The 25,840-nt window shown below is 45.7% G+C and overlaps 1 protein-coding gene across 1 annotated transcript in view; it reads left to right on the forward strand.

Annotated features, from left to right (window-relative positions):
- Positions 1–3,965: 3,965 nt before the first annotated feature.
- Positions 3,966–25,840, forward strand: part of MIPEP (mitochondrial intermediate peptidase) — a 188,627-nt gene continuing 166,752 nt past the window's right edge. Inside the window, exons 1-5 of the mRNA XM_055136792.1 lie at positions 3,966–4,214; positions 7,338–7,511; positions 11,342–11,430; positions 14,123–14,209; positions 20,685–20,748. Coding sequence (XP_054992767.1) covers positions 4,035–4,214; positions 7,338–7,511; positions 11,342–11,430; positions 14,123–14,209; positions 20,685–20,748 — 594 coding nt within the window. The 5' untranslated portion in view covers positions 3,966–4,034. The remainder of the gene's footprint in view (positions 4,215–7,337; positions 7,512–11,341; positions 11,431–14,122; positions 14,210–20,684; positions 20,749–25,840) is intronic.

Raw genomic sequence — 25,840 nt, forward strand, 5'->3', positions numbered from 1 at the left:
GTCCCCTGAGCACCGCCAGGGGTGATTCCTGAGTGCATGAGCCAGGAGTAACCCCTGTGCATCGCCAGGTGTGACCCAAAAAGCAAAAAAAAAAAAAAAAAAAAAAAAAAAAAGCTTTCATTATTCTACTTAGAAATATCTTGGGTATTGAACGTCTTATGAGAAGAGTGATTCGAGGTATTTTTTATTTCTTCATAGGAAATAGAATTTATTGGTGGGAGTAACTTGGGCAGCTTGGAGGTACCCAGGAGCCTGTAATTGGGGGTATATTGGACCCCATGGCCACCTGAGAATACCTGTCTTTCAACCACTGAGTCTTCTGTTATGAAGGATATCTAAGAAATGCATATTTGTTTTATAATTGATTTATGGAAGGTGCTTTGAGAGATTATTTTGCTGGTGGGTGGAAAGCTTTAAAAGATGCTCACAATGAACTTCTCTGTTCAAAGCTAAAAAAAAATGCTGCTTTTAGGAAAATCTCTGTAAGCATACTGATAAGGTACCATCACTGGCGTAAGCTCCCACATGGCTTGAACATGAGAAAAGTAACCAAAGTAACTATGAGTTTTCAGTCATGCCCCATAAAACAAGCTCTTGGACCCCTAAGCTTAGTCTGAGGTTTCAGGCGCTTGCCTAACCTTCACCCTCTGTTCTGCAGCTGGTATAATAAAGGCCTCCTGTTCTCCAGCTGTGGATTGTCTCCTTGTGCCTGATTAAGTGAACACCCCTTGTAACACTTCAAATTCACAGAAGTGTGTTTTTGTTTGTAGTTTAGATCACCCCTAGCAGAACTCTTCCCAGCCTGGTGCTTGGGAGTTGCTTGCTGGCACTTAGCCTGTTGTTCTCTCTTCCTGCCTCTCGCTCAGGCATCACTTCTGGAGGCACTCTGGGCACTGGGGTTGGAACTGCAGGACAAGCAGACAAACACCCTCACCTTGTACCATCTCTCCAGCCCCACTTTTCTTTTTTAACCTGCTGCCTTCCTCAATGCCTGACACCAAGAGGAAACACAATAAAGAAAGCTCAAAAAAATTAATGTTGGGGGCTGGAGTGATAGTACAACAGGTAGGGCATTTGCCTTGCACGCAGCCGACCAAGGGTTCAACCCCCAGCATCCCACTGGTCCCCTGGGTGCCACCAGGAGTGATTCCTGAGTGCAAAGGCAGGAGTAACCTTTGTGCATCGCTGGGTATGACCCAAAAAGCAAAAAAAAAAAAATTAATGTTGCGATGCTAACCTTTATAACTTTGCGAACATGCACATTTTGGGGACAGTCAAGAGGTAAAGCTTAAAGGCCTAAAGGCCTACAGTTTCTGCAAGAAGGAATGCAGAGAGCTGTTAACTTTGCTTCAACATGCATGAAGTAAGTAGAGGCAGAATCAAAGACAACTTTAATCTTTACACTAATCTAATCATACTTATGTATTTCAAAATGATCACCCCATTTTACAATACTACCACAAACATGCGCACCCAGAAGTGTCAAAATCCCTCCACTACACTCCATTGCAAGCTTGAAGTTCAATCACTTCTGTGGTACCCTGAGTTCCAAGGCTCAAGTTGGAGGGTTTGTTTTGTTTAAGAAAATCTGATACTACATTGCATACACAAAAACGTTTGCTTACACACTGAAGTCACACCTCCTTAGCCAAGGCTTAAGAAACATCCTTTGAACCAGCTCTCTGCAGAGCCTGCACACCCAGATGCTGATTTAGTCAGTGAGGTCCAGGTCCTATGCAAAGCTCGATAGTGACTGAGGATCTGAGGTACCTCTTCACCAGGCTTCTCTTAGACCCGAGAGCCACTGATTTCTCCCAGCTCAGCCCCATGGTGCAGTTCCTGTTGCAGCCTCTCCCAACACAAGCAGTAGCTGCAGTCTGCAGATAGCGGACCATTGGTGAGCTGCTCTCGAGGGCTCTGCCCTATCTCGTGGCCGAATCCTTTTCCAGACATGCACCCATGTGAGCTCCTAACAATCATCAGAGAACAGAGCCCTTTCCTTTTAAAAAATATATTTTTTAATGAATCACCGTGAGATACAGATTACAGATTTACAAACTTTCTTGCTTACTTTTCACTGTACTTACTTTTCAGTCATACAACGATCAAGTACCCATCCCACCACCAGTGCCCATTCTCCATCACCAATGTTCTCAATAACCCTCTTGTCATCCCCTCAGTTCCCCTTGGCAGGCACATTCCTTCTTTCTCTCTCCTTTTGGGTGTTATGGTTTGCAATACAGGTCTAAGTACCCATCATGTTCGGTCCATAGTCTACTTTCAGCACACATCTTCCATCCTGAGCAGGACCTCCAAGCATCATTCACTTAGTGTTTCCTTTTCTATCTCAGCTGCCTTTTCCTCCAGCATGTGAGGCCGGCTTCCAAGCCATGGAGTGATCCTCTTGGCCCTTATCTCTACTATCCTTGCTTGTTAGTCTCCCATTATGTTACTTTATATTCCACAAATGAGTGCAGTCCTATATCTGTCCCTCTCTTTCTGACTCATCTCACTTAGCATGATACTCTCCATGCTGATCCACTTATATGCAAATTTCATGACTTCATCTTTTCATCTTTAGAATACAGCTGCATAGTATTCTATTGTGTAGATGTACCAAAGTTTCTTTAACCAGTCATCTGTTCTCAGGCACTTGGAGAACCCCTTCCTTTGATGCAGGCAGGCAGATTAGGGAAACCCCTCCACCCCATCCCCATACGATGGCAATGAAATATCTGGAAGTAATAAAGCCATCAGTCTTTAAGTCTGACCCACCTTGTGGATACAGAAAGCAAGACCTGATAAGACCTTCTCCAGCAGTAAACCCTGAGGAGACTGGACCCCTCCCTACAAGGGCCTGGAGGGTCTGAAGGAAATTACTGGAGAACCCTCAATTCCTTCCTTTAATCTGATTAACCCTCAGCTAGCCCACACCAGAGAAGGCTGGACCTATCCTTCGAGAGAAGACCCAGCAGGACCAAAGGTCAAGAAAAGGAGTTTCAAAGGTTGAACCCAACTCTACCCACTTAGCAACAACTCTCATAATGGACTCATCTAGGTAGAAGCTCAATGTGGGGCTAGGTTGGAAAAACCCTATAAAAGTTACCTTGAACAAAGGAACGGAGCACATATGCTGCCTGAGCCCGTGTGCTGCTTGCACCCAGGTGGCCAAGCACATGTGTCGCCCGCATCTCCCCTCTTGAGATGTGTCCTTTCACCCTTTCATGCTTAATGCTGGGATGTGTGTAGGGGCTCTCTCAGCCCTTGAAGAAGCCCGGGTTCTCTCTTGAGCACGTTACTCTCCACTCTCTCTTCCTCCTCCCTTTCAAAATCTCCAAATAAAATCTGTTTCATTTCATTGCTCATCTATTCCTTAAATTCTTTTATGCCAGGCGAGGTAGAAAAGGGTCCTGGGTGGCAGAGACGGATAGAGAGCAAGTGACAGTCTTTCTCCTCCCAGCTTCACATAAGCCACCATGGGTCCCACGGACATCATTTTGGCTTCCCCACTCTCCTGTCAGGTGGCCCAGGCACCTGCACGGTGTTCCTAGCAGCTACAGTCTGCAAAGACCAGAGGACACTGCACAACGACAGACAACCCCTCACGGACTGCTGCAACCCGGTCTTGGCTTGCAAGCCAAGAAGAATGAGTCAGCTCCGCATAGTAGCTCGGACGTACATCCACGTTGCATATTTAACGTGGATATCCTTTATCTGCAGGACGCTCGGGCAGAGTCATGGTGCGGAGTGCAAGCAGGTAGTAGCCGAGCCCCGGAAGAGAGCTGGCGGCCGTCACCGGAAGCATCAGCGGGCTCGAAGAGCCAATATCCTGTCGTTCCTGATTCCAGCCGCACGGGGGCGCCAGACCCCGCCGCCCGCTGAGACCGGGGCTGGGAGACGCTCTTGCCTCGGGGCCGGCGAGCCGCACGCCGCCACCCGGAAGCGCTGCCGTCACGTGGCGCGGCGTGAGCTGCTGCCTTGGAAACGCAGGCGCGGGGTGGTGCGGCGGGGCTCGTTGCAGACCCCCGAGTGCGATGGTGTGGCTGGGGGGGCTCGGGGCCCGGGCGGCGGCTCTGCGGCCGGGACCCGCGCTGCGGGGCGGCCTGGGAGGCGCGGCCCGGGCCCGGGGGGTCAGCACGAGCTGGGCCCCGGTGGGCGCCGCCTTCAATGCGAGGCCGCAGGGCCGCCGCCTGGACCTGTTCGGCGCGCGCGGGGTGAGCGGCGCGGGGGCGCGGGGGGCACCCGGGTCCGACCCATGCGGGGGCGGCCGGCGGCTCGGCGCCCCGGTGACCTTGCCCGTGACCTGCGGGGGCCGGGGCCCTGGGGCGCCGGTTGGGAGCAGCCCTGCCGGGGCCGGTGCCGCTTGGACTGTCCTTCCGGCGCGGTGCCGGGACCGAGCGCCCGGGCGGATCCGGAGCTCGGCAGCCACCGCGCGCCGCGCCGGGTTAGAGACTCAGAACTCGCATCGTGCTTGTCCTGTCCATTCCTTGCCACAGGAGACCCGCGGTGGGGTTCCTGGCCCCGCTTCTATCCCATGACCGTCCGCCCGACCTGCGGCGTCCCCGGGCGCCTCCTGACCCCCGTGGTCCCTCGTGCTCCTGACGCTCAGCGGGTAGCGCAGGCAATGTAAAGCAGCCCCAGCTCTGTAGTGTTGGTGAATTTGCCAACACATTGAATCTATTAACGTTTGCCTTTTCAAAATTTCATATTAACTTCCAATGACTCTACGATATTATCCTGTTAACGGTGTACTTAAAAATTTTGCTTTTCATTAGCTTTATTTAAAACTTATTTTCGGGGGCTGGAGAGCACAGCAGGTAGGGTGATTGCCTTGCACGCAGCCGACCCGGTTCGATTCCCAGCATCCCATATGGTCCCCCGAGCACTGCCAGGAGTAATTCCTGAGTGCAGAGCCAGGTGTGATCCCAAAAGCAAAAATAAAAAACAAAACCAACAACTTATTTTTATATGAAATTTGCTACAATTTCCCAGTGGTTGGTGAAGTTAATTTTTAACTTGATTAAATTTTCTTTCCTACACGGTGATTGTAGGCACTGAAACCAAACTAAGACACCAATACCTGTCTTAATTTCTAGCTCACAAAGGGAAAGGAAAAGAGATGTGGTTATAAGTAACCGGAGATGAATTCCTGAGAGTACTTCCTCATATGCAGGAAGTAGGGATAGTCCGCATGAATCTAGAGTGACTTTGTGTCAAGGTTAATATGTAGGCATTTGCCTAGCGCTGGTCCCACCCTGGCTTGATTGCCAGCACCACGCAGGGTTCCCAAGCCCACCAGGAGCCATCCCTGAGTGCAGACTCAGAGTCAGTCAGGAGTAAGCTTTGAGCACCACGGGGTGTAGTCCAGAAACCAACAAAAAAATTAAATTTCAGTTCTGAATCTGCTCTATTTTCTTCAACATTAACTTGTAGGAAACATGTAGTAAACAAGTAAACAGCTTCGTGCCTTCCCTCTTCCTATAAGGCCTGCAAGCTTGGCCTTTTGATATTGGCCCAAATCTGCATGTTTGCAGAGTTAATTTACAAAGTACCTGCAACATTGATTTTTTTAAAATTTCTTTCCTTCATGGTGTCAGGCATTAAAGTGGGCTCCTCTGGGTATGACTCCAAGACCCCAAAAGACAGTGACAAAGAGCAGTGTCCTTGCTCTTAGGAGCTCACCTTCCACATTTGCAACAAATAATTTGCAACGAATAAATGACGAGCCAGCGGTGTGGAGAAAGTGTCTGGCTACAGAGATAAGAGCAGAGTCAAGTTCCTCTAGTTTTGAGCCCTTCGAGAGTGAATGTTTTGCTGCGGGAACATTAGGCAGTGCACTTACCTTGAACAAGGCTGATCCAGGCTCAATCTCCAGCATCTCCTAAGGCCCCTTAAGTACTTCCAGGAGTGATTCTTAAGTGCAGAGCCAGGCATTACTCCTGAACACAGCACAGTGTGGCCCAAAAAAACCAACAAAAATAAAAAGTGAATGTAGCCTGGGTGAAGTACAGAGGCTGGAACATTCACCTTATATGCAGCAAACCCAGTTCAATCCCCAGCACCCTGTATGCTTCTGCGATTCCTGCCATGAGTGATCCCCGAGCACAGAAGCTCTGAGCACTACTGAGTATGGCCCAATGCCCCTACCCCTGCTAAGAAAGAAAGAAGGAAAGAATGGAAAAACCATCCCAAGCCAGAACCAAGAACGAATGTTTCCTTGTCAGAAGAGCTAGCAGGCTTTCACTGGGATCGTGTAGTTTAATGAGTGAACCTGTGTGGTGTCCACAGTTCATTTAGAGATGTATATTTAATGTTTGGTTTTTCATGCCTTCTCAGCGATTTAGCTGGTACAAAAATGGCCATTCCCATCAGACAAGTGATTTTTGTAATTTTCAAAATATTGAACTGCTTTTAGAAGGTATAAGGTTTGGTAGAAAGTATAAAGTAGAAAGTATAAAATTGCAGCAGCTTCCAGCACATTTTCCGTGTCTTAGCTCTGAGACGACTACTGGGTACTCAAGGCGTAGCACTAGCAATCATGGTGTATGTGGTGCTGTTTGTTGGACCCCACTTGATGCCAGACACTGCCTTAGGGCTTTGACATGGACTCTCCGACATTGTACCTGTACTGTGATGGTCCTGTGAGATGGTATCGTCATAATTGTTCTGCTTGATGAATAAATTAGGCCTTAGGAGGATTGAGAACTTGATCACTCAGCTAGAAGTGATTATAAATAATATTTCTAAACGTGTTCTGTGTACCGTGCATTACTGTTGCTGATTTTTTAGGGCTTTTTTTTGTGGTGTGTGTGGGGTGTTACCTGATGTTGCTGAGGGCTTAATCCCGGCTCAGAGATAAATCCTGGTGGCACCTGGACCAGAAGAACCCAGGTCAGCCTTGTGTAAGGCAAGTGCCTTAATCCCTGTAGTACTGGACCCGCCTCTTATTTTTTGTTAGTTGTTTTGCATAGATAGCATCATTTAATCTTTGTAATCACTTTGTAATCACTGTAATCACTGAAGCACTGATTCAGCTGCCCTTGTCAATAGGGGCAGCTGAATTTTGAACCATGCTATTAGATTTTAATTTTTTAATGAAGTAAAAGTTAAAGAAAGCATATTATTTTTTGTGGTGCCAGGATTGAACTGAGACCTCACACACATGAGACAAGTGAGCTGCACTCCTCTTTGAGGAGGTCACAGTCAGGCATCTTTAGTCTCATGGCTGTGGAGTGGGGTGCAGATGGGGAGGTTGGTTGCCCTGCGCTGGGATTTGTATTCAGGGTACCAGAAAGTGGCATCTTCTCAGGAAGCTGGAAATGTGCTTTGGATTTCAGGGTCTCTTTGGAGTTCCTGAGCTCAGCTCCCCAGAAGGGTTCCGAGTTGCCCAAGAGAATGCCCTGCGCCGGACGGACTGGCTGGTAGAGCGTGCGTGCTCCGTGCCGCCGGGGCCTGGCACCGTGCTGCTCTTCGACGAGCTCTCAGACTGCCTGTGCAGTGTGGCCGATCTGGTGAGTGGGCGCTGGTGTGGGCTGGGTGCTGCGGGGTGTTTGGGTGCAGATTGTCCTGAGGAATGGAGAACACACGGTGGAAAGGGCCATTCTGGGAGCATGTGATTTAACATGTATGGTTAACAGAGTATCCCTGCTCCATGTAATATAGGAATGATGACTCCTGCAGAGATTCTTTGGCGGTTTTCATGTATGCAGTGTATAGTAAAATAGAACTTGTGGAAGACAGTTTTTTAAAAACTTTGTTTTGGGGCCACATCTGGTGGTGCTCAGGAGCTGATCCTGAGGCTCTGGGGTCTGCTTCCCCTCTGTACTCAGTCTCCAGCCCCCAAACCACTTCTAATTAAAATAAGGTTTAGTATCAAACTGTATTAAAGACTTTTGGGGGACCTGTGGGAGAGATGGCTCATAGGACTGGAGCAGATGTTTTACATGGAGGAGCCTTGGGTTCACCTCTGGGAATGCCTCCCCTCCTCTCTAAAAAAGAATACCCCACTTTTTTATGTTTTTATTTTGAAGTTATGTCTCTTTACATCTAAGGAGTCTATGTTGAGATAGGCACGGCATCCAGAAAAAAACACATCTTTGGGGATGGAGGAGGGGGTGTTTGGGCCATACCTGGCAGTGCTCAGGGACTAATCTGATCTCTGTTCTCAGGGGACCATAGTGGTGCTGGGGATCGATCCCGGTTTGACTGCATTCAAGGCAAATACTTTAGCCCTGTCCTCTGTGGGGCTTATGTCATACCTGGCTGTGCTCAGACTTACTCCTAGCTTTGCTCAGGGGTTACTCCTGGCAGTCACCCTTTAGGGACCGTATATGATGTCTGGGTTCTAACCTGGGTAGGCCACATGCAAGACAAGTAGTGTAAATGCTATGCTATCTCTCCAGTCCGCAAGAAACACATGTTGTTTTCTGTTTTTTTAAAATTTTGGGTTTTTTTTTTTGGCACACCCGGTGATGCTCAGGGCTTACTCCTGACTCTGTGCTCAGGAATTACTCCTGTCAGGCTCAGGGACCGTATGGGCTGCCAGGGAGCCAATCTGGGTCGGCAAGTGCCCTACTTACTGTATTATTGCTCTAGTCCCCACAAGGCACATTTGATCAGTCAAATTGATAAAAGAATTTGAGTGTTGCTCATAATTCTGAATTGTGATCGGCTATATCGGCACTATGAACTTTACATTGCTTTTTCACAATATTTTTCACATTGTGCTTTTTCACAATATTGAACAAAATTAGTTCAATATTGACGTAAATTCCCTCCCTCCGCACCCTCCCCTCCCCCGGCCCTCCATCCCAGTCCCCCTTCCCTGAAAATGTGCCAGATGCTGTTCTAGGCAGTTGGAAGACATTCATGAGTAGCACTGACATTCTGCAACCCCACCATAGAGCATCTCACTGGGGTTCAGGCTCTGATCAATCCAAGCTTTAGTCTGCATTCATGCCTTGTCATCTCTTTCTGCAGAGGTGTGATTGTACATGTCACTTACCAGTAATTGGTGCTCTGTGCCTTCGAGGGCAGGCAGTCTGCTTAGGGCAAGGCTTGGGAGGTAGGCAGTGCCTCACCTTCAACAGTGGTCACAAAAATGAGCATGAACATCGGGTAAAACTGGGTGCTTTGTGGGGAGTGATGTAGCATGAACGTTAAGTGTTTTGTAACCGCCCTTCATCAGGATATGGTAACCATTCCTTCATCCCCTTCAGAACTCTTATTATTACCTCCATCCCTTACCTCTCATATCTGGGAACTGCTCATCTTTCCTCTCTGTCCTTTGTTCTTTCTATAAGGGGCATGAACCTATGCATCCCTTTTGAGGTGGACTTTGACACCTGTCTTTTCTAGAAATGCCCTGTCCCTGTATATGCAGTCGAGCAGCTGCACTTTCCTAGTCTACAATGCTGACATATTGCCTCATCACTATAAGCTCACTAGTTTTTGTTTTGGGGCCATACCCACCTGTGCTCAGGGCTTATTCCTGGTCCTGTACTCAGGGATCACTCCTGGTGGGGATTGCGGGACCCTGCGTGGTGCTGGCCACATGCAAGGCAAGCACCACAGCCTCTGTAACCATTGCTCTCACTCTGGGCTTGCCAGTTTGAAAGGGAAACAAGTCTCCTGAGGGGCTTTGCCCAGGAGTTAAGTGAGGGGCAAGGGCAGTTCCCTGCAGCTTGTCCCCCCAAGTCTTGTTCTGACCTTCCAGCTGATGTGCATAGCGAGAGTTTGAATGATGGAGCCGCTGGAGGAGGCCTGCAGCCAAGGAGGATGGCTTCTTCCTCCTTCACTGAGAAAGGTCCCTACTGGCCCAGCAGTAAAGTGTTTATAGGGCTATGATGCAGCATTGCAGAAGAAAGCTTGCCTTGCATGTGATGCCTACACACATATGTACACACACACTCACCCCATCATACTAGTCAGTGTCAATGAAATTCTTTTATGTGTAATTGTGTTCCCTACCTTAGGGCAGTGGGATTTGTGATTTTCTTGACAGTGGTATGAAAGCCATAGTGAGTTAGTAGGAACTCATTGATTTAGGAAAAAAAAAAAATCAAACCAACACTGGGGCCAGAGTGATAGTACACTGGACAGACACTTGTATATGGCCTGTCTGGGTTCGACCCCCCAGTACCACCTATGGTCCCCTGAGCACAGAGCCAGGAGTAAGCCTTGCACAACACTGGATATGTTCCCAAAGAAAAATAAAACAAAAAAAGATGCTAAACTACTTTCTCAATAAAATTAGGAAATTTGACTTTGTCATGGTTTTATTTTATGAAGGTCTACTTCATGGAGAATGCAGAAAGTATGTAGTATTTTGTAGATGACGTTTTTGTTTTGTCATAGACTGCAGTTAACAAGTAAATGTGTATCTAGTTTTATGTTTAATTTTTCAATAATAGAAGAAAAGAAATTCTAGCTCAGTTCAAGCATTGCCGTTGCCATAGCAGCTCCCATATGATTTGGATGGGACCAAGTATTCATACTTATAAATCAACTCAAAAGAGAACGTGTCTTTGTTTTCGACACAAAAGCTAGAATGTAGTTAAGTGAGTTTTGAAATTATGTTCTGTGTTAATTAGTAAAATGAGAAAGGAGCTGGAGCAATCAGGAGTCTAGTGAGCAGGTAGGGTGCTTTCGTTGTATGTGGCCTGCCCGAGTTTGATACGATGCCCTGAACCCCACCAGGAGTGACCCTAAGCACAGAGCCAGGTGTGTCCCCCAAAAAACAGAACTAAACCAGATCAAACCAGAACTTGTAAGAGTTTTCTCTGGAACCATGTTAATAGATTAGAATGACTATATTGCAATCTATTTTAATGAAAAAGTTTTAGAATTTTCAGAGCCTAGGGAGCCCTTGCTTTGTGTGCAGGAAGGAGCCTGGACTTAATCTTTGGACGGTCCCCTGGCACAGTGGGGATCGACTGAGCTGGGAGTATACTTAGCAGTCTGTTGTGCCCCTAAGTACACCCTCTCCTGCCAATTTTTTTTTCCATTTTTGAAGCAAGAGACTAATTGTTTTTTTTTTTTTTTGGAATTACAGAATTGGGAAAAATTCATTGGTGTTTATATATAAACAAGAAAAACAAAGACACTAATTAGGAAAAGTATTTTCTTTCAAATGCAACAATTCTACTTCCAAGAAATAACAGAAATTCACTGTTCAGAAGGAAGTGGCTTTGCCCATGAGTTCAGAAAAATTTCACTGAGAGAAATGCATAGACTGGGGCCAGTGACACATTTTCAAGCGGAGGGTTTCACCTTTATTCTCAGGTCCTGGAGGAGAGCTTTCATGCAGGGTCCTTTTAGTCTGTGCTTCTCTCTTTGTTAGGCTGACTTTGTGAAGATTGCTCACCCGGAGCCGGCATTCAGAGACGCAGCGGAAGAGGCCTGTCGAAATATTGGCACCATGGTCGAAAAGTAGGTTCTTTCCCTCCTTCCTTGCCTGTTGGTGACATAGGGTTTCGTGGATTTTGGACACAGGCTCTAGGATGCTTGTCCCCACCCAGCAGCTGCAGTGTGGCAGCTGCCAGCATATCTCTATAGCTCCGTAGGATGGGGACAGGTGGGGGACTCCTGGGGCCGACTTCTAACCTCATCCTCCCAGCCCGAGCGCAGGTCTTTGGGCCTCGAGGTGCCTTACCTTACACATGGGTCATGGCATGATTCCTTCTCAAAGTTGTCGGGAGGCAGGTAGGATGACACACAAAGCTCCTATAATGGTGCCGGCCTCACTGGAAACGCCTGGTGTCTCAGTTACGCAGTTGTGCTGGTTTTAGATATTAGCAGCAAGTTGGAACTGCTAGATTCTGTGATGGACCGCCGGCACGTTCCCTGTGGACACAGGCAAAAAGCCAGTGTTCTCTGCTCACAGAGTGGCCTTGTAGTTCCTGGGAGGTTGGGAGTGGGGGGTCTGTGGGGTCTGGAATGGCCGAAGCTGTGATAAAGTGAGTCATTTTGAAGTAATTTTTTTGGTGCAAATTTAAATAGTTAAGCCGCTTAGCATTTTGACGTGCTTGTTAAGCTAACCGAAAGCACTGTGAGGTAATACTGCTGTGGTTGGGCTACATCCGCAAGCACTCAGAGCGCACGTAGAACACCAGGGCCTGCTGACCACGCCAGGCTACATGAGAAGTCTAGCTTCTGTGGGGGGGAGAGTGGTGGCTGCTTCAGTTTGGCGAGACTGCCGGAGGAGTCCGGGCTGGCAGGGGACGTCTTGGTAGGAAACACTGCCTGTGGACAGTCCTCGGGGAGTGAGTTATCTGCAGGTCTCCCGACAGCAGCACCCTGACTCGGGGATCCTGTGTTGAGTTCGGTGAAGTTTGGAGTTTATCTTGTGGCCGGATGCTATGAAACATTATCAGGTCAGGAGACTTTGTGAGGGTGCATGCCAGAGGCCATGGCTTCTCAGGAGGGAGAGAGTCAGTCTGTCCATCCTCAGGGGACCTCGCTGGAAAGCCCGGATCTGTCCAAACCTTCACTGTTGGTTCTCTGTGCACACCTGGACTCAAGTTTCCTTTGGTTGGACTGAACTATAGCTTCGCTAGCTGCTTCTGTTGAGTTTTGAAAAATAGGATGAGTTTAGGGCATGTGTTGACCTGCTTTATTTTTTCAGTGATAGACAAAAAGCCTAAAATTTGGTGTGTTTGCTTAGAATAAGTGCTGCAGTTAGGCCAAAGTGTTCACTTTGTTGCAGGGTCTTGAGCAGAAAGCATTGTTGGGGACAGGCTCTGGCTTTTGCTACACAGACGGTGCAGCTGCCTCTCACCTGCCAGACTCCCTGTGACGGGAGGAGCTGGTGGGTGAGCCAAACAGGGCTGGTCATCGTTCTGATGTTCTCTGTTTTCCTGCGTCCCCTTGTCCATCATTTGTGGTGGGTAGCGACCAGCTCCATTGCCTTGGTGCTGGGCTGGCCCAGGAGCACTCCTAGGAACGCGCAGGGTTTGGCTTGTGAGCTGTCTACGAGGCCCAGTAGGGTCGACTGAGAAGTAGGCTCTCCTTCTCCAAGTGTTTGTCAGGTCTGTGTGGATTCTGGGGAGGACCCACTTGCTCTGGAGTTTTTGATACTCAGGATGGAAGGTAGTGGCTTGACTGGGTTGAGAGTGGTGCCATGGATCAGCTGGCATGGCTTCATGGGAGTGGTGATGCATGCAGTGTCTCAGCCCTCAACGGTGCCTCATGACCCCAGATGGGTTCGTGTAGCTAAATGTGGGAGTCATACAAAATCTGGCAGCAGTTGAAGGTTTCAGAACACACAGTGACCAGACATGAATTCCAAACTGGCGGTGCAGTGACTTTGAATTGTGTCTGGCCCACGTTGGGCTTCTCTGTGAAAAGGGCTGGTGAAGTAGAAGGTTGAGCAGCCCCGTCTTCGGGCAGCTGGAGGTGTTAGAAGCCGAGCAGCCAGACTGACAGTGACACGGGCAGGGGTGTTCCCAAGTGTGTGGCCCTGAAGCTGGCCAGGCCGCTCCACATAGGTGTGGGGGGCCCATTCCTAGTGTTCAGGTCAGGACTCCTGCGCCCTGGTGCTTGCTGTCTCCCTCCATCCCCGGGCTTCACTTCTCGTTAGGGACAAGAAAATCATTGTTGGCTTCTTATTGCTGGGAACACTTCACTATGGCATCTCGGCACCTGTGAGTGTTTTCTCCTGGCTCCTCCTGTCTGTCTGCTCCTCTTACCTCAGCCATAGTCTAAAGTGTCCCTGTGGGACCAGCGCCAATGCATAGGGGGACAGCGCTGGCCTTGCTTGCACATATGAGCTGTGTTTCCATCCCTTGGCACCATAGAGGGTTTCCTGAGGCCCATCAGGAGTCACCCCTGAGCACCACCTGGTGTGACTTCCACCCCCCTCGCTCCCAATAAATAAATCCATAAACAAAATGTCTCCTGTGCCTTCGGAGCTGTTCATACCGCAGCACTTCTGAAGGATTGCCTCTCCGGGGCTAAGAAACTATTCTATTCCTAGTGTGAATGAAGGAAAGCAAAACCCAACAAGATCAGATCTTTAATCTCTGGGTATGCACATTCTGAAATTTGACATCGTTCTTTTGATGGATATAAAACAACAAGGTATTGGAAAATGACTGAATATTTTTATTTGTGATTTTTCTAGGTTGAACACAAATGTAGAATTGTACCAAAGTTTGCAAAAATTACTCGTTGATAAGGATCTTGTGGATTCCCTTGATCCCGAAACCAGGTATTCATTCCTTCCTGCTCACTCTGGTCACTGGTGAGCTGAGACTCGTGTCTCTGTGCTCACTGGACTCTGGTCTGTAGAATCTCTGCTTTTGAATCTCTGCTTTTGTGGCCGTGGTTTCTGCCCTGCCTTCAGTGCTTCATAGAACCTTGCTTTCTCCGTGGTCTTCGTGCTTTGTCCTGTCTTCATACTCTACTTTTTCCTCCTGTGTTCACATCCCTGCTCATTTCATTCTTTCTGCTCACAGCTTCCTTAGAGGGCTGGATGCTCCTTGAGAGCAAGGATTTGTCCTCCTCTAAGCACTCTGCAACCTTTGAACCTGCACCTGCATCAAACATCTGGTGGTGTCTGTAGAAAATGGTTCATTAATGAATGGCTGCTTGTACATACTGATCCCTGGCACCATATGTAGTCTCTCGAGCCCACCAGGAGGGTCCTTGAGTACAGGGCCAGTAGTAAGACCTGAGCACAGCCCATGATGGCCCCAAACCAAACAAAAGGGTAATTTAAATTGACTACAGCATCATTTTGTTCTTAGATGCACTTCTTGAAGGATTAACTTTTGAGTTATTTAAAAATATTCCCTGGTCAGTACATTTGGTAATCTAACGTATTTATATGTCTTCTTCTCTTGGGAAATTTTAGTATGTTATCTTCTTCAAGAAGTGTAGCCTCAAAGAAACCTATATTTGGAGTTTTCTGAAATTATCAGGAATCTTCTTGTGAACAAAGAATGTAACACCCTCTCAGAAAAATATAATGGAAGAAAAAATCCCAATCACAAGAGTGAGTAACGAAAGCTGTAATACACCTTGGACTGAACTCAGGAATCTTGCAGAATCTCACACAAACATGCGCACATGCACCTGCGCACACACATCTAGGAAATGTTGAAGGTTTAAATGGAGAAACAGACTGTGCTCTTAGATTAGGAAAAGAAACAACCAGTAGCGTTCACTACTGGCTTGTAAGCTACATTTAAACTATGTTGAAGGAAGATTTGTTGTTACTTAAAAATAATTTTGAAGTTAGAGAGATAAATATACTATAATAGGTAGGAAAATGTTGAAAATGTAACATGTTACATAAACATAACATGCGGAAAACATAATGAGGTTGAAGGAAGCATAGAGACATTTCAGACAGACACTCACACACACCCACACACATATAAGACACAAGATATTGGGATAGTCATTTCACATCAGGAGAGAGAAACTTGTGTTTAGGAAGTGTTAGTAAGATGGTAGTTCAGTGGACAGAAACCATGTGCTGGGTGGACACTGTGCTAATTTCTCTACCTGTGTCTTATGTAATTAAACATGTTTTTTTTTTTTTTTTTTTTGCTTTTTTTTTGGGGGGGGTCACACCTGGCTCTGCACACAGGAATTATCCCTGGTGGTGCTCAGGGGACCATATGGGATGCTGGGAATCGAACCCGGGTCGGCCTCGTGCAAGGCAAACGCCCTACCCGCTGTGCTATCACTCTAGCCCCAAACATGTTCTTTATAGCCTAAGAAATACATGACAAAGAAGCAGGTTGGAAAGAAATATTTTAAAGAAAGAAATTAAATTAAATTTTCAATTAAATTTTAAATTAAAGATTTAAAGAAATTAAATTTTAAATTAAGGAAAGAAATACAAATATTTTAATAGTAGTTGTCTTTGTTTCGGCTTTTGGGCCGTACCCAGCAGTGACAGGGCTTCCGGTGGGTGCTGTGTGTGGGCTTGGAGAGAGAGAGTGTGGTGGGTTAGGTGGTTTCCTTGTGTGGAGCTGACATGGGTTCAACCCCAGCACCCTGTGGTCGCTTTACCAGGACTGATCCTGAGCAAAGAGAGCCAGGACACTGTAGGAGCCAGGTCAGGCCTTGAGTAATGCACTTTATCATATGTAAGATGGCCAATGACCAGATTATTTTTTTGTTTTGTTTCATTTTTTGGGTGACATGTGGCTGTGTTCAGGGTTACCCTCGGCTCTGCACTCAGGAATTACTCCTGGTGGTGCTCGGTGGACCATATGGATGCTGGGTATCAAACCTAGGTTGGCAGTACGCAAGGCAAATGCCCTATCAACTGTACTAAGTAAATGACTAAATTATTGATGTGGTCTATTGAATTTTGAGAGTTTTATTTGAATTTTAATTGTGTCCATTCAAGGTATATTGGTACAATAACTGGGGATATCAATATATTTATTATGAAAAGTGAAGAGACACCAGGAGAATAGATAAAGTATTTGGATAACAATTCTAGGAAAAAAATCCTCCCTCAAACCCCTTCCTCCCTTTTTTTGGCAGGGTGGCATGCATGGTGATGCTCAGGGGTTATTCCTGCCTCTGCACTCAGACATTACTCTTGCTGGTGCTCTGGGGACCGTAAGAGGTGCAAGGCAAATGCCCTACCTGCTGTACTATTGCTTTACCCCCAGCTGCCAATATCAAAATAAAGAGTTGTCATGTTTAGAATTGGTTCCAGACCCTCATCCATTGCTGGTAGGAATGGCAATTGATTCAACCTCTATGGAAAACAATATAGACTTCTCAGAAAACTTATGAATTGAGCTTCCATATAATCTAGCAGTTTCATTTCTTGGCATCTACCCCAAGGACCTCAAAACTCTATTTTGGAAAAGCATTTGCCCTCCCATGTTCATTGCTCCACTGCTTATAATAACCAAGATCTGGAGATAACCCAAGTGTCAAAAAAAGAAGTGACTGAATAAAGACTGGCATATACACACAGTGGAATACTACTTGGCCGTAAAGATGAAATCCTGCACTTTCCCATAATGTAGATTAAGCTAGAGTGTATCGTGCTGAGTGCAGTTAGTTAGGAGAGGGATGGACACAGAATGATCTCTCTTGTATGAGGATTATAAAGAAGTGCTGAGTAAGGAAACAGCTAATGGCTAAAGGCCATGACTTGAGAACTGGTTACAGAACTGAGCTTATGGAACGTGGGTGTGGTAGCTGGAGGGGACCTAGATTGCTGGGGCTGGAAGCGGGCACTCACGTGGAGGGCGTGAGGCCAGACCACTGTACATGTGAGCCCTATCACTAATTATTGTGAACCACAGCCTCTCAAAGAAAGGTATCACTGTATCACTGTCATCCTGTTGTTGTTTGTGGATTTACTCGAGCAGACAACAGTAACCTTTAAAGAAAGGTTAAAGAAAATTAAGTTAGAAATAAAAGCTGGTTTGAAGCATACTCTAGGATTGAAAAGAAAGAGAATGATACTCATCAGTTAAGAAATTGAGGGGCTGGAGCGATAGCACAGTGGGTAGGGTGTTTGCCTTGCACGCGGCTGACCTGGGTTTGATTCCCAACATCCCATATGGTCCCCTGAGCACTGCCAGGAGTAATTCCTGAGTGCATGAGCCAGAAGTAACCTCTGTGCATCACCGAGTATGACCCCCCCCCCCGCAAAAAAAAAGACATTGAGCTTCCAGCCCAGCATCAAGGAATTTAATATTCTAAGTAGTAACTTGTTGGAAGAAACAAGTTAATCTTATGTAGAAGTCCTTTGAAAAATTGTCCAAGTATGAACTGTTTCATGTTTTTATTGCTGAGATTTGGATAGAGTAATCATTATATTTCACAGGTTAGAACTTTTTGTAAAGGGTAAGCTCCTTTTGAACATTTGAAAAGCTAATAATCATAGGTGTTCTACACTCTGTGATATATATATCCTTTTATGAAAAGCTAATAATCATAGGTGTTTCACACTGTGATATATATGTATATATGCTCTTATGAATACTTTTATGATATATATTATATATGCTTTTTATGTTTCACACTGATATATGTATATATGCTTTTATTAAAAGCTAATAATCATAGGTGTTTCATACTCTAATATTTATGTATATCTATGTAGATTTATATAGTGGCTGTAGCCTTGGTTGATGCGATCTTTCGCCCCTTCTATGCTTGTGTATTTATGTATCCATTTAAAGTCTTGATAGCTCGAGACTGAAGCTTCCTGTGGCCTTAACCCAACTTAAAAAAAAGAAAAAGTGTTCACCCAAAAGACAAAAAAAAAAAAAGAAAGAAAAAGAAAAAGTCCCTGAAGCAGAATGCTCTATAAATGCCTTAGGAGCCCTTAGGAAAAAAATTAAAATTAGATTAAAAAGAAACCCCTGCTTGGGTGGATGGTGGAAGAAAGATTGGTGGGAGCGCTCACCCTGGTGGCAAGGATATTTCGAGAACTGTCTGGAGCTGAGGTGAGGGCTTTGCCCCCCGCCCCCCCTCGTTGGATCATGGCACCAGTTGTGGAGCTGGAGGCCGAAGCGCGTCGGGGCAGGCTCTCGGCAGTCCGGACCAGTGGTGGGGGTTGGAGGGGAGAAGTGGTTAGTTGGTTGGGTGTCCTGTTTCTCCCTAATGCTTTTCCTGTGGCCCGGGATGGAGCTCAGTGGTAGAGCCTTGTATGTGTGAGGTCCTGGGTTTGATCCCAACGCTGGAGAAACAAGCAAACAAAACCCCCCAAAACTATTATTTTTCTGTCTCAACACTGGATAATTAGGTTTGATTTATAGAGCAGATTTTCTATGTCAGTAAGTGACAAGCAGTGACATGTGTCACAAAACTTAGGTTTCGAAGTTGAACATCCAACACTGAGATGCACTTATTTGATCCCCTGATATTTGCGAGTCATTTTACTGATACTTGCTATTAGATTATTGCCTGCAGCAGGTAAGGGGCCATGCATTTCTTTCTATCTAAAATCTCTGAAGAACCATGGATCCCAGCCCAGTCTTTTCTGGCATAGTAAGATAATGTCTTGAGGCCCATAAGCACATGGTTTTTGTCATTTAGTTTATTTTATGAATTCTGCATTCTGATTTTGAGACTTAGTCATGGAGTATGTTCTTGTGGCCCTGAGTTTGGTCCCAAGTACCATGGGAAGAACAGAACCCAGCAAAACTTAGAGTATTTTCATTCCCGGGGTACCTAATGGGAAAGTAACTGTTAATTAATGAAAAAGAGAAAGGTGTTCCTTTGGATGTGAAATGTCCGTGGATGTTCTCATGGGGTCACTCTGTTTCACTATTTATTTGATAAAATTTGTTCCATCAAGGAAAGGGAAAGTTGGGGTGCTTGTTCAGTTTGCAGATGCATGTTTTGTTTATTAAGAAGTGATCTTTTCAAAGCACACAAGAGTGCTTTCTCTTGCAATAGTGTGGATTCCTCTTGTAAATTTAGCACAAGAAGATGCTGGGTTGAACCAAATCCAGAGCATTTAAGAAAAAATTGTTTTTGGGCCAAACTGTTTGTTAATGGCAGTGGCTACTGGCAGAAACTGAAGGTGATCATTTAGACGTGCTAGGGTGTCCGAAGGTATTATTTAGTCTCTCTTTGAACTCTCCATACACTTTATTTGTGCCCTGTTATAAATTTTCTTATTTCCTATGTCTTGTATTCATTAATTTACTCAAAAAGTATTTATACTGATGTGCCTATGTAATATGGGACCTAAGTTTTTACCTGCAAGCAATTGAGAGTATAGTTTTGTTAAATATGCATACCGAATATAAAATGTATTATATATTTATTTAATGTATTCTTTATCGCTAATACATACATATATACATATGCTTTTGTGTGTGTATATATATAGATATATGTATAGACTTTCCTAGTTGCAGTTAAACAGTACGCATATATGTATATGTATGGTGCATTGCTTATGGTATGCAGGAAATATTTTTGAAAAACAGTTGAAAAGATGTCCATTTCTTTTAGAAAAAAAGGCACAGATAAGCTTGACTTCATTTCATTCATTAGATCAGTTTAAAGTTTGTTTTGTAGTCATCGTGATGACATTTAGCTCTCGTACAGTCAGCAAGTGCTTCACCGAGTGATCCGTAGAGTGGTTGGGAAGAGCACTTTGGGTACTGGAGAGAGAGCCTGCCTTGCACGCCGCCGACCTTGGTCTGTCCCCAGCACTGTGGGGAGCAGCCCTGGAGCACAGGCTGCCCAAGCACTGTAGCAGTGTCATCCCGTTGTTCATTGATTTGCTCGAGCGGGCACCAGTGACATCTCCGTTGTGAGACTTGTTACTGTTTTTGGCATATCGAATATGCAACAGGTAGCTTGCCAGGCTCTGCTGTGCAGGTGGGATACTCTCGGTAGCTTGCCGGCCTCTCCGAGAGGGACAAAGAAATTGAACCTGGGTCGGTCCCTTGCAAGGCAAATGCCCTACCCGCTGTGCTATCGCTCCAGTCCACAGGCTGCCCAAAATAAAATAATAAAAATGAACTCCTTAAATGTGAAGCTCCTAGCTGAGACAAAGTATGTGTACGTGTATGTTCGTGTGTGCGAGACACACAAACACATGGGGGTGGGGGGGAGAGTTTTGAAGTGTTTTGTTTTTTGACAGTAGATTGAAAAGACTGATGTATTTCATAGAAATACATTTTTTTTCCAATTCTTATTCCCAGTTACATAACCTGGGCTCATTTTATTTGTAGGCGGGTGGCTGAACTGTTTCTGTTTGATTTTGAAATCAGTGGAATCCATCTAGACAAAGACAAGGTAAGTCCCTTCTCTGGTTTTGAGTTTTTTCATTTCCACTAATCTTGACTTGGCTTTACTAGTGTTTCATTGCTAGTCTTTTTATTTTGCTTGAATTTGTATGATGTGAAATGTTATTCTTCTCTAAGTTGTATTTGAAAGTCGTACATACTCTCTGGAAATTGAGCTGTCACCCATAATAATTCAGAAAGAAGATATTACTAGAGACACTTGGGGTGTTAGATGTCATGGAATTAGGCTGAGGGGTTGGCAGGAAAGTTGATTCTGTGGAAGATTTTGATCTGGAAATGCAAGTCCAGGGAGTATCATTAAGACCTTTGCATAAGTATACTTATTCATAATTTAATGTTTCTGTTTTGGATTTTATTGGCCATACCCGGTGGTACACAGGGATTATTCCTACTGGCTCAGTGCTCAGAGATTATTCTTAGTGGTGCTGAGGGACTTTGTGGTGTCAGGAATCTCACTGAGGATTCCCACATGCAAAGCTTGCACCCAGCACTTTGATCTGCCTCTCAACCCAGGAATAAGATTTTTTTTGGGGGGGGGCCACACTCAGCCATGATCAGGGGTCACTTCTGGTTCTGCACTCAAGGGTCACTCCTGGAGGGCTTAGGGGACCATATAGGGTGCCAGGGATTGGATGTGGGCAAGGCAAGTCACCTACCCACTGTACTGTCCCTCTGAACCCAGGAGTAGGATGTTGTTGACAGACCCGCACAGTTCTGTCTTTGAAACTGAGGTAACGTTGGTTTACCGGACTCTGTATACCCTAGGGGCACAGGGGAAGAGTTTGCTCCCACTGGATATTGTTCCTTTCCTGTGCTGCTTTATATCTCGCATGCATGTGAGACCATGTGACATTTGTCTCTCTCACTCATCGTGGCCCTGCACTTCCATCCATGTTGTTGCTAAGAACAAGATTCATCTTTTTAAATGGTGTTTTATTGTGTTTAGATAACGCATCCTTCTTATTCACTGGTGGTGTTGTGACCTCTGTAGCCTGATCATATGGCAGTTCTGTTTGTTTCTGTGCCATATCTGGCAGTGCTCAGGGCTTGCTCCTGGCTCTGCATCCAAAATCACTTCTTGGGAAACCATGTGTGGAGCCGGGGATCATACCCGGATTGACCGTGTCCAAGGAAGTGCCTTCTCTGCCGCACTGTCTCTCCAACCTGGTAATTCTACTTTTAGCATTTTGGAAACCTGCAGTGTTTTCCGTGGAGATGGGGCTAATTTGCATTTCTTCTGACAGTCTGAGGAGTCCTTTTTCTCCACATCCCTCACAGCACTGTTGTTTCTGGCACGTGTGAGGTGGTATCTTGTTGTTATTTTAACGTTCGTTTCCCTGGCAGCATTTACCCTTGTGCTTGATTGCCATCTGCATGTCTTCTTTGGGATAGTGTTTGTTCTTCTCCGCCTCCCCTTCTCCTTTTGTGTTGTGGTAGGAGGGATTGAACCCGGGCCCCCACATATTCTGCCCATTCTCTTAACAGGTCTCACCCGTGGGTGCTCTGGCCTAGTGCTTCGGTGTTGGGGTGTGGGGATTGGGCTGTGCCACCAGGGGTCAAGCATCAGACATGTGCTCCATCCTCTCAGCCCTCTACCCGACCCTCTTGGACTTTTCATGAGGTGCTTTGCTTTCTTAGTGGGCTTGGTGAATAACTTCCATAGCTGTTCCTCATAAAGTGAGTGGTGTATGAATGTTTACGCTCTCAGTTTGATGTAGTCCCAGTGCCTTTGTTTTACTTTCATTTTTGGGACACACCCAGCTCAGGGGTTACCCCTGGCTCTGTGTTCAGAGATCTTTCTTGGTGGTTTTCAGCAGGAATCACAGGGATCGAACCCTGGTTGGCCACTTTCAAGGCAAGTGCCCTACCTGCTCTACTATCTCTCCAGCCCCAGCCTTTGGAGCCAGATCCCGGAAGACATCTGAAGCCAGCATGCTGCATGGATTGTTTTGCCTATTTTTTAAATTTTATGATTTCAGGTCTGAAATCAAGTTTTAAATCCATTCTGAATTAACTTTTATGCATGATGTTAGAGAGTATCTAACATACTTTTGCATGTGGCTAGTCCGGTTTCCATTTATTTTTCAATTCTTTAGCTTTTGGCTTCTTTTGGGACCCACCTGCCAATGCTCAGGGGTTACTCCTGGTTCTGAACTCCAGGCATACTTGGGGTTCCATATGGGGTGCTGGGGATTGAACCTGGGTCTGCCGCATGCAAGGTAAATGCCCTCCCTGCTGTCCTATAGCTCTGGCCCCAGGTTTCCATTTATTGCAGAAATTTTTCTTTCTAATTTTTATGCTCTGGACTCCTTTGTTGTAAATTTACTGTCTATATACACAAGGATTTATTTCTGGGATTTAAATTTTGCTCTCTTAATCTATCTTATTTGTTTTTATTCCAATGTCATATTGTTTTTATTACCATAGATTTGTGGTATAGTTGAATAATGTGATGCCTCCATTATTATTCTTTTGTCTCAGGATTATTTTGACTGGGGTCTTATATTGTTTTCATTGTTTTATATAGGTTTAAGTAATATTTGATCTCTTTCATTGAAGCATGACATAGGGATTTTGAGTGTGATTGTATTGAATATCATTTTTCAAATAGGACAATAATTTTAGAAATTTTAGTTCTTTTTATTCATAAGCAGGTTGGAATGATAGCACAGTGGGTAGGGTGTTTGCCTTGCACGCGGCAGATCTGGGTTCGATTCCTCGGAGAGCTGGCAAGCTACTGAGATTATCTCACCTGTACGGCAGAGCCTGGCAAGCTCCCCATGGCGTATCCAATATGCCAAAAACAGTAACAACAAGTCTTATAATGCAGACATTACTGGTGCCTGCTCAAGCAAATTGATGAGCAACAGGATGACAGTGACAGTGACAGTGAGTCTTCATAAGCACAGAATGTATTTTATTTTCCTCTTTTTTTTTATAGAGTGGGGGGAGCACACCTGATGGTGCTTGGGGCTTACTCCGGCTCTGTGCTCAGAGATCACTATTGGCAGGGCTGGGACCATGCGGAGTACCAGGGAGCAGATCCCTGTTGTCTGTGTGCTAGCACCCTACCTGCTATACTCTCTTTCCTGCTTCTGTCTTCATTTCTTCTAACAGCAAGTTAGTTTTCCATATAGAAGGGACATGTTTTTGACCTCATTTGTGTAGTTCGTTCCTAGTATTCTTTTGATGTGATTGTCACTATGTGTGTGTGTAACTTTTTCTCTTAAAGCCCTGTAATTTGCAAAGTCATTCTAAGTTGGGTTTAGACATGCAGTGCTCCAGAACCAGCGCCAGCACAGTCTCTCCCCAGCGCTCCCGGCATCGCCCTCCTACTGTCCTGGCCCAGCCTGCCGCCTTCACAGCACCGTTCTAAGTCCAGTTGTTCAAATTTCGATCTCTGGATTTCAGTCTGTTGGCTCTGTGGTTTGGATATTTAGCTCTGTGACTCAGGAGCATTGGTGTTAAGGAATGTCAGTGGTATTTTTAAACTTCTTTTTGTTTGTCACTTGCATAGCACAACAGAACAGATTTTTGTAGCATTTTCTCATATTGATGGTCTATTATTTTTAATAGCTTCTTAATGAAATCCTTGGGAATTTCTGTGTTTCCATATCATTTGAAAATAGTGATTATTTCTTTTCCACTCTGGGTTCTTTTTTTTTTTTTTTTTTTTTTTTGGCTACACTTAGTGATGCTCAGGGCTTACTCCCCACTCCGTGCCCAGGGATCACTGTTGGTGGTGCACAGCGGACCATATTTGGTGCTGACAGTTGAACTCTGGTCAGCTCTGTGCAAGACAAGTAGCTAAACCCTCTGGCCTTTTTTTTTTGGGGGGGGGGCTTTGTCTTTTAGCCATAAATAGATGTTGAGTTTATTTAAAGCTTTCTCTGTATCCACTGATACAGTCATATGATTTTTATTTTTCCTTACTGATTGTTATTAATGTTCACATATTGAACCATTTTTGCATCCCTGCAGTAAATCCTCCTTTGTCTTAATGTATGATTCTTTCAATATTTTGATGAGTTTGGTTTCTAAAGGTTTTGAGACTTTGCATTTCTGTTCATTGGGGTCTGTCATGTGTGCGTGTGCCTGTCTGCTATGTGTGCCTGTCTGTCGTGTGTGTGTGTGTGTGTGTGTGTGTGCCTGTCTGTTGCGTGTGTATGTGTGCGTGTGCCTGTCTATTGTGTGTGTGTGTGCCTGTCTGTTGTGTGTGTATGTGTGTGCGTGTGCCATCTGTCGTGTGTGTGTGTGTGTGTGTGTGTGTGTGTCTGTGATGTTCCTGTTTTCTTCAGTCTTAGATGAGCCTGAGAAAGACAGGCCATAGTCACCTTTGAAGGTTCAGTAGAACTTCTTAGTGAAACCATCTGTTTCTCCTATATGGTTTAGTGTCGGGAATAGAATTTTTAAACTGGGAGGGGTCTTAGATATTGTCTGGACCCTTGGTTTTACAGGGGCAGATGGGGACAGGGTGATTTGCCCCAGTTTCTCCCTTGGTGTGTAGGGTTTCTCACCTAAGCCTCGCCCCTTCCTCAAACACCAAGGTTGAAGAACCTTGGGGCTCATTTGCATACTGGGGCCAGTGCCTGCCACACTGAAGGAGCTGCCAGGCGCATTCTACTCTCTCCTCATCTGCAGTGCTGCTCTTATTTCCTGTGTCAGGGACTGAACCCAGGGCCTCAGCCTGCAAGGTACATGCTCTGTGATGAGCCGCACCCCTGGCTCTGTGCTTTCCTCTTTTTTAGAAAGATAAATCTAGTAGACGGAGCCCCGAGACTTAAATTGTTTCCACATCGGTGGGCTACTTGTTAGTGGAGAGAGTTTGTTTCTCAGAGTATCTTGGGAGGCAGTGGCCAGGGTCTTGAGAACAGCATCTGTTATGACAGAGACGTTGGGGTTGGTGCTGAGTTTGGGGACTGTCCTGCTGCTTCGGGGACTCAAGTGCTCAGCCTGCTGGGCAGCTCACAGTGCTGATGGAATTCCCTGTGTGTGCACGCGTGTGGGTTTAGGTGCAGCAGCCCGGACATTCGCTGTTTCTGTACACCTGTTCTTCTCTGTGTCAGTGATGCCACTGATCT

This window comes from Sorex araneus, chromosome 1 (genome assembly GCF_027595985.1).
Source record: "Sorex araneus isolate mSorAra2 chromosome 1, mSorAra2.pri, whole genome shotgun sequence".
NCBI classification, from domain to species: Eukaryota; Metazoa; Chordata; class Mammalia; order Eulipotyphla; family Soricidae; genus Sorex; species Sorex araneus.